General features: G+C 39.6%; 1 protein-coding gene across 1 annotated transcript; it reads right to left on the bottom strand.

The window, feature by feature from the left end:
* Positions 1 to 6,798: 6,798 nt before the first annotated feature.
* LOC139455566 (gustatory receptor for sugar taste 61a-like) lies at positions 6,799 to 10,539 on the bottom strand. Its single transcript, XM_071237117.1, has 4 exons — positions 9,565 to 10,539; positions 8,815 to 8,883; positions 7,820 to 7,909; positions 6,799 to 6,900 (listed from the first exon to the last, which is right to left on the bottom strand). The coding sequence occupies exons 1-4, from the start codon at positions 10,537 to 10,539 to the stop codon at positions 6,799 to 6,801; spliced, it is 1,236 nt and encodes a 411-aa protein (XP_071093218.1).
* Positions 10,540 to 11,404: the final 865 nt, after the last annotated feature.

Raw genomic sequence — 11,404 nt, 5'->3', positions numbered from 1 at the left:
TACAACAGCTGGTTATATATAAGATTATATGTAAGATAGTGCTAAACATAAACATACTAAATGCACAAATGAAATATATGGAGCCAATACAAGTGGTGTCTATGAAATAAGATATAGCAGTTTTCCATTACTACATGCATAAAATTAAGCTACGCGAATCTTTTGCTTTTGACAATGAAATCGTGAACTGATTTAAGAATAGTCATGTTTGTAGAACTGCTAACTGAACTACTGACATGTAATATCGTTTTTAAATCATACCCATGTGTGTAGAAATACATAGTGTTTCTGATATTATGGTATTTTTGACAGGTATAGAAAAAGTGAATTGCGTCTTCAAAGTGATACCCACAAGTGCAATCTGATATGTCTGATACATGTCGTCTAAACTTATCAGCGTTAAGCTCACTGCAGCCGAGCCTAAGGCGACAGTGGGCAATTTGGCTTGATCTATGACCGTATTTTAGGTCAAAATTATTAATAATAAACGATATCTTTATCGACATTACATCATCTACAAATGAGTTTCATTTTTTCAAATATCTTTTCTTTTGTTGTATTGCTTAGACATCCACATGATACACTTCTATCTGACCTACTATTTAAGGTTATCGTGAACTCAAATAAATTCATATACTCTTGTTCACCTTGTTTGTGTCTACTTTTACCATACGCTGATGCAATATTTGATCCATAAGCTGGGTTGTGAACAAAAAGTGTTGAACAATCAAACACACGTAAATGACGTTTTCAAGGGAAGGCGTGCCTCGACTTATCATAGTGGGCTTTCTAACGTTTTGTTGTATTTGGATGCATCAGTTTTAGTTTGCTCTTGAGTGATGCAATTTGCGGTCATAATTAACTGATCGTTTATGTTTTGTCTTTTGTGAAGAGGATATACCCAACTGCTGCTCTGCTCTTTCAATAGTCAACTTTCCCTTTGTCGAGCAATATTCCAGCAGCTAGCATTTGGTGTCTACATTTCACACTTTTTGAGGTACAATCGTGCATGCTATTTCCACGAAAATTTCAAAGAGCGCCATACGACTCTTGCCCACATATTGTTTGATCAGGGTTACAGCATGAAAAGGCAATTGTAAAACTTTCAACAACTTTATGATAGACGTGTGGAAGACAATTCCAAATTTGAAGCATCAGTGGCCAGATTTATGTCCGGTGCAACTTCTTGTTTTGACTTTGACTATATGTTCAGGCGAACACTTGATTTGCCGTTGCATGTGTTTATGACAGGTGCCCCGGTGGGGCAGAACACCTGGTATTATCAGTAATTGATAGTGATTGATAAACACATGTGAATGATGTTCAGAATCGCACATTGGTCTCTGCTTTTAGCAGAGGTTTATTGTTGTAGAAAGAGTTTTGTCACTTTTATTTACATGTTGTGTTGAGAACACTTCAATATTTTTTATGTAGTTTACACGATGTACTGCTATTCCATGACCGCGAAACTGACGTTCATAAGCGCTTACAAGACACAATTAGACGTTCATACGTTTTCCACGAGACTGTATTCTTGAAATGACGTAAACACTTACGGAATACTTCCACATTCCTGGGGAAGCTCCTGGGAATTCCCCAATTCAAATAAATACAGAAGCTTTATTTCCGATCATTTAGACCCTTTCTTGAGCTGAGCAGTTTTAGCATACATTGAGAAAAGTCAGAGTTCAACTGCATGCTCGTTCACAAATATCCTCGCTACGATCCAAAACAAAACAAAACGAAGAAATGCACATACAACCTATCGTAGTATCGACTCGACGGTGTCTAGACTCAAGTTTCCGTTTGTATCTAGTTGACACATATCAACGATCGAGTAATTGAACAATGATGACGTACACTTGTAATCACCCCAGGTTTATCAACAACTTCGGAAATCTCTCCCATCACTTTTATCGTGTCGCCCATTTTAACGTCCTGCACTTGATATATGATATATTTCGACTTACGTACTGAAATAGTTCTTCATGGACCCTTCCCATCTAATGATGATATTACATGAATGTATTTGTTGTAAACATGCTACAACAGATGTCAGTGTAGAGCAACTTGAGCATACACATGCTTATGTCACCTCTCCTTTTGAGGAACTATTATATTCCGCGACACAGCTGGTTGTTTTGTGGCTGGCATTGTGAACATAACGTCAGTAAAGTTACACGAATTAAATAAAATTGTGTGTAGATCTACATCCTTCACGCTATAAAAAAAATAATATAAAAATATAAGAATTGAAGTTAACAGTTACAGGTGTACAGAGACACTTTTCGAACGTCCTTGCCTCAGGACATATTCTACATGTGCACCAGTGTGGGGCAAGGCCAAAACCCTAGAGGTCCGGGGTTCGATCCCCAGCCGCGTCATACCAAAAGACATTAAAAGATGGCAGTAGTTGTTACCCTGTCTGGCGTCCGGCATTAAGGGACTAAAACAAGGACTGGTCGGCATCAGTCCGGACTAGTACAAGCAGCCACACACAAACACACACATACACGTGCATGCACGTCGCTATATAAGTGCAATAATCTTGGACGCAACGTTAAACCCCATTTCACCTCACCTCACCGAAGCCCTAGAACCTCTGAAGTCACTGATACAACTTTTCCCAGCGCCCAACATTGCTTAACTTCAACTGATTTGTGATGTGTCCACCACAAATGGAAGGAACCCCTCAATAAAGAGAGGACATTAACCAACATTAACCAACTGACCACACCTGACCGCTCTGTCCGAATTCTGGGAACTGATTCACCTTTGGAAAGCCTCATGGTTTTGGTATTCCACAGCTGGAATATTTTTTATGCATTGTAAAAGTATTTATGCCTGAATTATTGTTGGATGAAACCTATTACATATAATAACCATTCTTGTTTTAAAAGAACAAAATTTCAATAATGCCTTCTAGTTTATTATACCTTGATGTGTACACTACACTGTATATCTGTTGAAGAACTCACTGAATTACTATTGTTAAATCAAAAGCATCAGCTGAAGCATAACCTTTTTTCAGAAAAAAACATATATATTTTCATTTGTTCGCATTGGGCCATGGAAAGGGAAAATATCATCAGTAGCTGCATCATCTCAATGAGTTCAAGTATTTCACAGAACATGAGAATAAAAACGGAACTCGCCAACAGGGTCATAATGAAACAGTCACTGGTTGTACATACGCCCACAACTGAGAACGATAATAGGTTTGTCTTGTAAATAGATGCAATCGCGTCTCTTAAAGCAACCAATTAAAGTATTCCGGTATGAAAAGAAAAAATATATAATGACGGACCTTTAATAGAATATGTTTGCTGTGTTTGGGTCTTTATTAGAGATGCATCAGTACCATGAATAAAGTGAAAACCTTTTACAATTATCAAAGCTTTTAGCGCATGTGTGTAACACGCGACACACTGAAAAGGACCCACAAAGTTATGACAATGACATTACAACAGAGAATCTCCCGCTTAGTGAGACTTTAATGCACCTGAAGGTGTTCTCTGCAATGTGTGTGAATTGAGATCGAGACTAATGGCGTGTGCTACCGATAGAGCAGGGCATGCTTACACATATAATACTTTAGCGAACGCCTGATGTCAACACTGATGTTCAGTGGTCCATTCATATAATTGTCACATTTTTTTCATCACGCCACATGAATCCGTTTCAACGGATAATACAGACACGTTATACTTTTGCATTGACATTGTATTTTAACATGCCCTGATATCCTTATGAATATAGACAGGCTTGACATGCATTGTTTTGTTGAAATAAAATTCGACATTGATGAAGTGATTGCCGTCGAATATTTTGTAGTTTAGTCACATCCAAGATTCTAGAAATCATTTAAGCGATCAGGAACCATTAAAAGATATTTATCATAACTTATTGATATTGAACCCCTAAAAATGACTTTTCATTGTAGAGCAAACTGTTACGTATAAGAGTGCCATATTGATTGGATACCTTAACGCTGGAACTAAAGATAAACCAGACCATACTTCCTTGATGAACATGATCAGCTAATTATCTAGGAAATCCAGTAACGAGATACTCACAGGATAGGTCAAGTAAACAGCAATGGAAACACACTACTAGCATTGTGCAAAAGTAACAACATGTATTTTGTAATTGCAATGATAGGGCACGATAAACTGGCGAACGTGCTTCCTGTAAAGACGCTAGTGTTATAGACTATGTGGGTTGCATCTAGAGATGTAATCAAGTCAGTTTCTGAATTCCAGATAAATGAGTTTCAGCCTTTGTCTTTAGATGTAGTCTATCTATAAATAGAGCAAGATATGATGATTTGTCATCACAAGAACATGGATAAAGCATTTTGCCATTCTTATTACACAAATGCAATCATTATGTCAGAAACTGTTGTACATGAGGTTGTCAACGAGTTATATAAAAGCGACAAAAACCTCTCCATTTTCATAAGAAATATCTGCCAAAAGCAAAGACGAGTTACGATTCTGTCTATGTCATGAACATGTGTCTACAAATCACTATCAAATAGTGATGATACCAGGTGTTCGCGAAAAGCTGAGCTGTGGGGCACCCATCACAAACACATGCAAAGGAAATGCAAACGTTCATCTGAAAACACACACGGGTACATATGGTACAAGTCAAAGTAAGGGATTGCATCGGACATCATTTTAGTCACTGATGCATCAAATTTGGAAATGTCATCCACATGTCTACCATAAATCATTATAAAGCTTTACTGATACCTTGAATGTTGCGACCTTGATCAATCAACTTCTGAGCAAGAGTTGTATGACGCTCTTTGAAGTATTGAAAGAAAGAGCATGTTTGACTGTATCTCAAACGTGTAAATATCAGAAAAGGTATAAAGGCTGGAGCCTCAGGAATATTGCCCAACGTAAAGGGTTGGTTGGTTGGTTTGTTGTTTAACGCCGCACTCAGCAATATTCCAGCTATATGACGGCGGTCTGTGTAAATAATCGAGTCTGGACCAGACAATCCAGTGATTGATATCAAGAGCATCGATCCAAGTAATTTGGATCGATGACATGCATCAAGCAAGTCAGCGAGCCTGACCACCCGATCCCGTTAGTCGCCTCTTACGACAAGTATAGTTATCTTTTACAGCAAGCATGGGTTGCTGAAGACCTATTCTACCCCGGATCTTCACGGATATCAGCATATAATAAACATGAATAAATTGATAATAGGATTCATCAGTGAAGTATAGTGAAACGCTCAGATATAAAAATAAACATAGAAATAGTATGCAAACAAAATTCGAAAAACCATTTAGCGGAGATAATAAATCTTTCTGGAAATACTTAGAGGAAGTCAAACTGGCAGCAAGAAGGGCAAGAAGAAGATTATATGATTTGTCCATTGGTCAACTTAAATCATGTGATGCATTAGTTGTAAACATTTCACTGTATGGTTCAGAGTGAGTGAATATGGTTTTACGCCGCTTTTAGCAATATTCCAGCAATAACACGGCGGAGGACACCAAAAATGGGCATCATACATTGTACCCATGTCGGGAATCGAACCCGGGTCTTCGGCGTGACGAGCGAACGCTTTAACCGCTAGGCTACCCGACCGCCCCGTATGGTTCAGAAGTATGGGGTTGTGAAAATATGCCAATAATTGAAATGGTCATACCTCATTTTAAAGGTAATTTCTCAACCTGTAAGAAATTACTGTCCCATGGTTATACATGTCTGCCTGACCATTTCGTTCAGAAAGGACATTCGGATGTAGAGGGGTAATCGACAGCAACATTCTATGAATTAATCCAAAACACAGGAACCTGCTAAAATTTAGAACGTTGCGTCATCGACTACCAATTGAGAAAGAAAGAGGGAATAAAATATATATCGATGAACGTTTCTGTACCTTAGGTAATCGTAATGACCTTGGTGATGAATATTGTTTTTTCTATGTGTCGTTTTTAACGACATTAGAAATTCTTATATACCAGCATATTGTAGACAAAAACATCTCTGTTTGTAAAATGAAACTTGCTAATTTTAGCAGAATAATTATTGTACCAAATGTGAAATAATCGCCATCAAAAACAAATATTCTACTCTGTGAACCTCAACATAATATGTACATGTTCGGGAGTTGAATATTGTTCTGTTCTAATCTGTTCAATCCTATTATTATAGATACCCTGGACCCATTCGCCAGATGGAATGACATAGGGTTTCCAATTAGCCGCCAAATCAAACTACACTATCCTATGATGAATAAATTGCGTCCTTGGGCACGCTAGAAACCTTTGATTGTGGATTCGAATCCCACTTCGCCCCTATGTTTCTAGGTTTGTCAGCACCATGCCCGTGCTCGTGGCTTTCACTAAAGCGGTAAAAGTCTAAGACCTGCATACCTCGGGCTTTCCTCTCACATTAAGCTGACACGCCTTGATACAACTGGAATACTGTTTAAAGCGGCGTTAAACCCAACTAACTCATGGTCAAAACAAGCGACGAAACCTTGCCTCGTCTTGCTGCGTACTGTTTCAAAGACAATAGCATGAAACCTTCCTTCTCCTGTTCCCGCGTAGACTCGATTAATATGAGTTTCAGGTTTGTCTTGTTAAAGATGGATTACTTTCAGACCTCCATCACATCGCGGGTATATTGTTGAGTGAGTTAAACAACAAACACACTATAACGGATGAGCAAACATTTGTTTAATGGATAATCAAGTTATGTGAGCTACAAGGCCTTTGCTTAAGTCATGTGGCACAATAAAACCAAATCCTCATCGTACAGATGGCGTGCCTCAGTCCGTGACGTTCCTCACCAGGTTGGGAGGACACAGAGGAGCGTCTGTCGGTCTGAACTGTACAACCACGATGATATACGTTGCCAGAGTCCCTACAATCTGGAACACACACGTTTTGTTTGTTTCAAGCCCACTCAGCACAATTCTAGCTATATGACGGTGGCCTATAAATAATCGTTTGAATTGGTCCCCAGAAACCCATGCTGGTCGTAAGAGGCGACCAAATGGAAAGGGTGGTCAGGCTCAGCGACATGATTGGTTGCGTTACGTGTCATTCTACCCGACAGCTTTGATCGTTGCTCAGCAGGCATCGGAGTGTCTGGACCGGGCTCGATTATTGACAGGCCGCCGGCATATAACTGGAATATTGCGGCGTTATAAAACAATCTCATTAAAATCAGATCTTAGTTCTCGCTACCGCTAAACAAAGACCTGAGGACATCCCATTACGGGTCACGTCAGACCGACCTTGTGCGAACTTTGACCGACCAATGGAATGACCAATCAGAAGGCAGTTTTCTCGTTCTTTACGGCACTAATTTCAACTTGGTGACTACGTTTCGAAACATATTTTGACAAATTCTCGATTAAAAATTTGAAACCTGAAAAAAAAGAACATTCTGGATTGGTTACAGCTGGTCTAGATTGTATGGATTCAGTCATTAAACCCGTAACTATCGTTCGGAGTTAAAGTTTTCGAGGTTGCATGATTAGAAATAACATTCCGACTGTCACTTTCATAATCTGGTAAGCGATGCTCTGATTGGTCGGATGAAAGGTCGTTCTGACGTGACCCGTAATGGGATGTCCTCAGATCTTTATTTCGCGGTAGCGAGAACTGAGGTCTGATTTTAATGAGATTGCGTTATAAACAGGTCAAACATACACAAAAACATTATATTTTCATTGGAGTAATATAGTGCAGTTGACATTTACCCAATGGCTACCCACACTCAATCACCTATTGATGAGACATTCTGCTCCCCTTAATAGTTATATACGATGGAACTAAACTCACCCCAAGTAGTGTTGGCATAGTGATGGCGAGGAGGCCGTAGACGTTGTAGCCGATAGTTTCCCCAGTAAGTCTGGTCACGAACAGATCAAGCTGTGCATGGAGAACAAAGTGATCGAGTGTAGACATTCAGGTATTAGTCATTGAATATTGTTAAAACATCTTACATCAGAGAACCCGATATGTTCTTGTAATGAACGTTGCGATATATTTAAATTATATAAGATCATACAAAAATCTTTGATTATCCGGTGCATTATCCATTCTATTTTCATAACTACCTTTGACCCATTCATAGCATCGTTTCGGAAGTGACATCACCATCTCCATCTCAGACATGGCACAAAATTTCCATCGCTCAAGCGAGGTATGTGATTGGGCGGCTATTCGAATCGAGTTCAAAACAAAGGTATGGGGATGAATAGCTTCAGGGCATTTGTCGTTACAGAATGAAGATATAATACATCGGAGGTGAGGTGAAACGGGGTACAATGTCGCCTCCAAGATTATTGCACTAATATAGCGACGTGCATGCACGTGTGCATGTGTGTGCGAGGCTGCTTGCACTAGTTCGGAGTGATGCCGTTTTATAGTGCTAGCCCACTGAGATATCATGCGCAGAATACCCCAACCAGACACAGTATACTGACTCCGAGCCGACAAGTCCTTGTTTTAGCCCCTTAAACACCAGACAGGGTAACAACAAGTACCATTATTCTAACGTCTTTTGGAATGGCGGGGCGGGGATCGAACCCCGGACCTTCTGCTCCCCGGGCGGACGCTCTACATCTAGACCACTGAGGCGGTCTAATACATTGGATATAATACATGACATGACGCCCGCCACATTTGTGAAACCCAAAGGACACAATCGGAGTGATTCTTAGACTAGTGGATCCTGGTTCGGCAAAGCGACACAACAGTGGCTTGGATGAAATGTGTACCCAGTTATTGAAAACTAACATGTGTGTTTGTAACGAAATTAAATAAATGCTTACAGTTTGTCGTCCTCTTTCAGAAATAATCCCTTTCCTCACTTTCCATATATATCTCAGGGGATCATGAGCCTGGAAAAAAGTAAATCAGTAAGAGAAATACATAAATCTCGTGTCATCAGTGCTGTGTCATACTGATTTAAAGGAACGGGTGTCCGAATTGTTATCCCCTCTAGCTATACGAAGGTGGTCTCTAAATAAACGAGTTTGGACAAGACAATCCAGTGATTGACACAACTAGCATCGATCTACGCTATTAGAATCAACCTAACCACGAGCCTCACCACCCGATCCTTCAGTCGCCTCTTACGACAACCATGGGTGGCTGAATACCAATTCTAACCCGAATCCCGAATCGTACATAGTGAATCATTTAATGGTTCATATATTATTTCGTAACAATACTTATATACTATGGGCCAAAAATAACTGACACAAACGTAATACACAGTAATGTATTGTCATTTTAACTGCTGTGTGTCTATAAATTGTAACGATAATAGTACAAAGATATATTAAATGATAAGCATAATTTAAATATACTCTTAAAATACATAACAAATCTTTAAACATATCTTTGTCTTCCAAAGAAACACTAGTTCACTCTACATCTCAAAAACAAAAGAGTGAATGAGTAAGTTGGGTTTAACGCCGCTTTTAATAGTATTCCAGTTATATCGCGGCGTATCAGCCTAATTAAAACATGATCAGATTCTTTTGTTTTTAGTACATTTGTGAGTTGCTTAACATTACCTTTGAACTGACTAACGCCTCATAGAACACTTTAACGCCGACAAAGGTAAGCGCCATCGTTACTATACAAGACAAGAAAATCAGTTCCGGTTCTGTCAACGGTTTAGACATGGCATAATACAGAAACAGACAGTTTGTGGGTACAGCTAAAAATATTATAACAAAGCTGTAGTGACACATACAGTCATTCGTCACATTCAACACATCCACTAAGAATTCGTGATGCTCAACAAGAACTTCGAATTCCTTTTCTATATTCTCAGCACTGGACATGGATAAATCCTTGAACTTCTTAGCAAGAGCCTGGAATTCCTGTAGCAGAAAGGTGGTGAAAATCACACATACGAGAAAGTGTCCTTGCCATTGTATATGGCCCATAAAGCTAAAAATGGCATTTAAAGTGAATCCAAAGTATTTCCAGTTGTCAGGGAGATTACACGAAGGATACACGTCACATAGAATAGCCTTGTTGTGTCTGTAAAGGATCATTTGAACTGGACCAAACACCACACTATTTACCAATGTGAGTGAAATCATTATTCTAAGCCTTTTTAATCTGTTAGAGGTAACAAAATTCGACTTGTACTTTTCCTTATACAGGTTGAACACCTGTTCCAGCTCCATCAGGGCTTTTGGCATTTTGACCAAACCCACAAAGCTGAGGTAGATGTCAGCTACGCATATCATTAGAAAACCAATGAGTCCCGTTGTGTTTTCTGATTTCGTGAAGCGATCGTATATTGCGATAGAATACAGTGGAATGTGTACTAGGTATACAACGAAAATGAGAATTGCAACCTTCTTCTTCCACCTTATTGTGTTGTTACCTTCTCCACAGAACATTCCCCCTAAGCAAAACACTGTTCGAACATACTGGAAGAGAGAGGCTGTGAACTTGGACTTCTGATTGGTATTGTCTTTAGGATCACTGGTATTGTCCGTAGAATCATCACTTGGCTCAACTTGTATAAACATGTTGCAGGGTAACAGTTCGGTATAGGAGTAATCACTACAAGATCACGCCAAACGTTAATGTATACTGGGAAGGAATGTTTTATCCCAAGCTCGAAGGTCGGTGAATATATATCATCCTACTGTATGTCGCTCGTCTTCTTTGCGTGTTTACAGCTTCACCCGTGAGAGTTGCTAGGGCTTTGGTCCAGTCCCACAATGAAGCTCGTTACTTGTGTTGACTCCTTGGGAGGGTGACTTATGCGTCTGTTCTCCTAGCAGTGAATGGGTACACGGTGTGGGGAGATAGCAATGTGACTGTTCACCCGCCGGCGCCCAATCGACAGTGGTAATAATACCATGCAGCGCCACTGAGCAGCTATCGAGTAAAATGCATTATATTATATTTGCCCATTCCATTACACTGTTCCCATTAGCAATATTGCTTGTTTGATTGATCAATGCTGTCAACGAATTAGAACCAACGTTTGTTACCAGGACGTCATGTATTGGTAATGGAGGAAACTATGTCCTAATGTTTGATCCATGTAAACAGTCAGTGAAACCGTTTGTTATCTGTAGGTTACGTGCAATATAAAACGCAGTATGTACGGTTGAAACATTATGCTCCAGCAATACAAATTAGATCTCGTGACGGGGGCGATGAAAGGGGGATGTCTGTCTCTTGATAGGCTGACTAGACTGAAATGTTTATTGTTTGGGTAGTTTTGCCAAATGGCAGATGCCGCGATCCGAAAACACATTGAGTTGTTGGTTTGGATTTGTTGAAAGAATGCCGAATCTCAAATTGTAGACATTTGCCGCTCGGTGAAACCAACAAAAACTCGTTAGGTGCAGAGAGACCAAGGATCCTTCGAACTGTTGACCA

This window comes from Haliotis cracherodii, unplaced genomic scaffold, assembly GCF_022045235.1.
Source record: "Haliotis cracherodii isolate W230 unplaced genomic scaffold, xgHalCrac1.p SCAF_11, whole genome shotgun sequence".
Lineage (NCBI taxonomy): Eukaryota > Metazoa > Mollusca > Gastropoda > Lepetellida > Haliotidae > Haliotis > Haliotis cracherodii.
The sequence above is the reverse complement of the archived record's forward strand: the minus strand, read 5'-3'. Positions and strand labels throughout refer to the sequence as shown.

Coding starts and splice junctions, on each gene's coding strand:
- LOC139455566 (XM_071237117.1), bottom strand. CDS start 10,539: ATGTTTATACAAGTTGAGCCAAGTGATGATTCTACGGACAATACCAGT. Junction 8,884..9,564: donor AGGCGTTAGTCAGTTCAAAG/GTAATGTTAAGC, acceptor ACTTTTTTCCAG/GCTCATGATCCCCTGAGATA. Junction 7,910..8,814: donor CTGAAAGAGGACGACAAACT/GTAAGCATTTAT, acceptor CTCCATGCACAG/CTTGATCTGTTCGTGACCAG.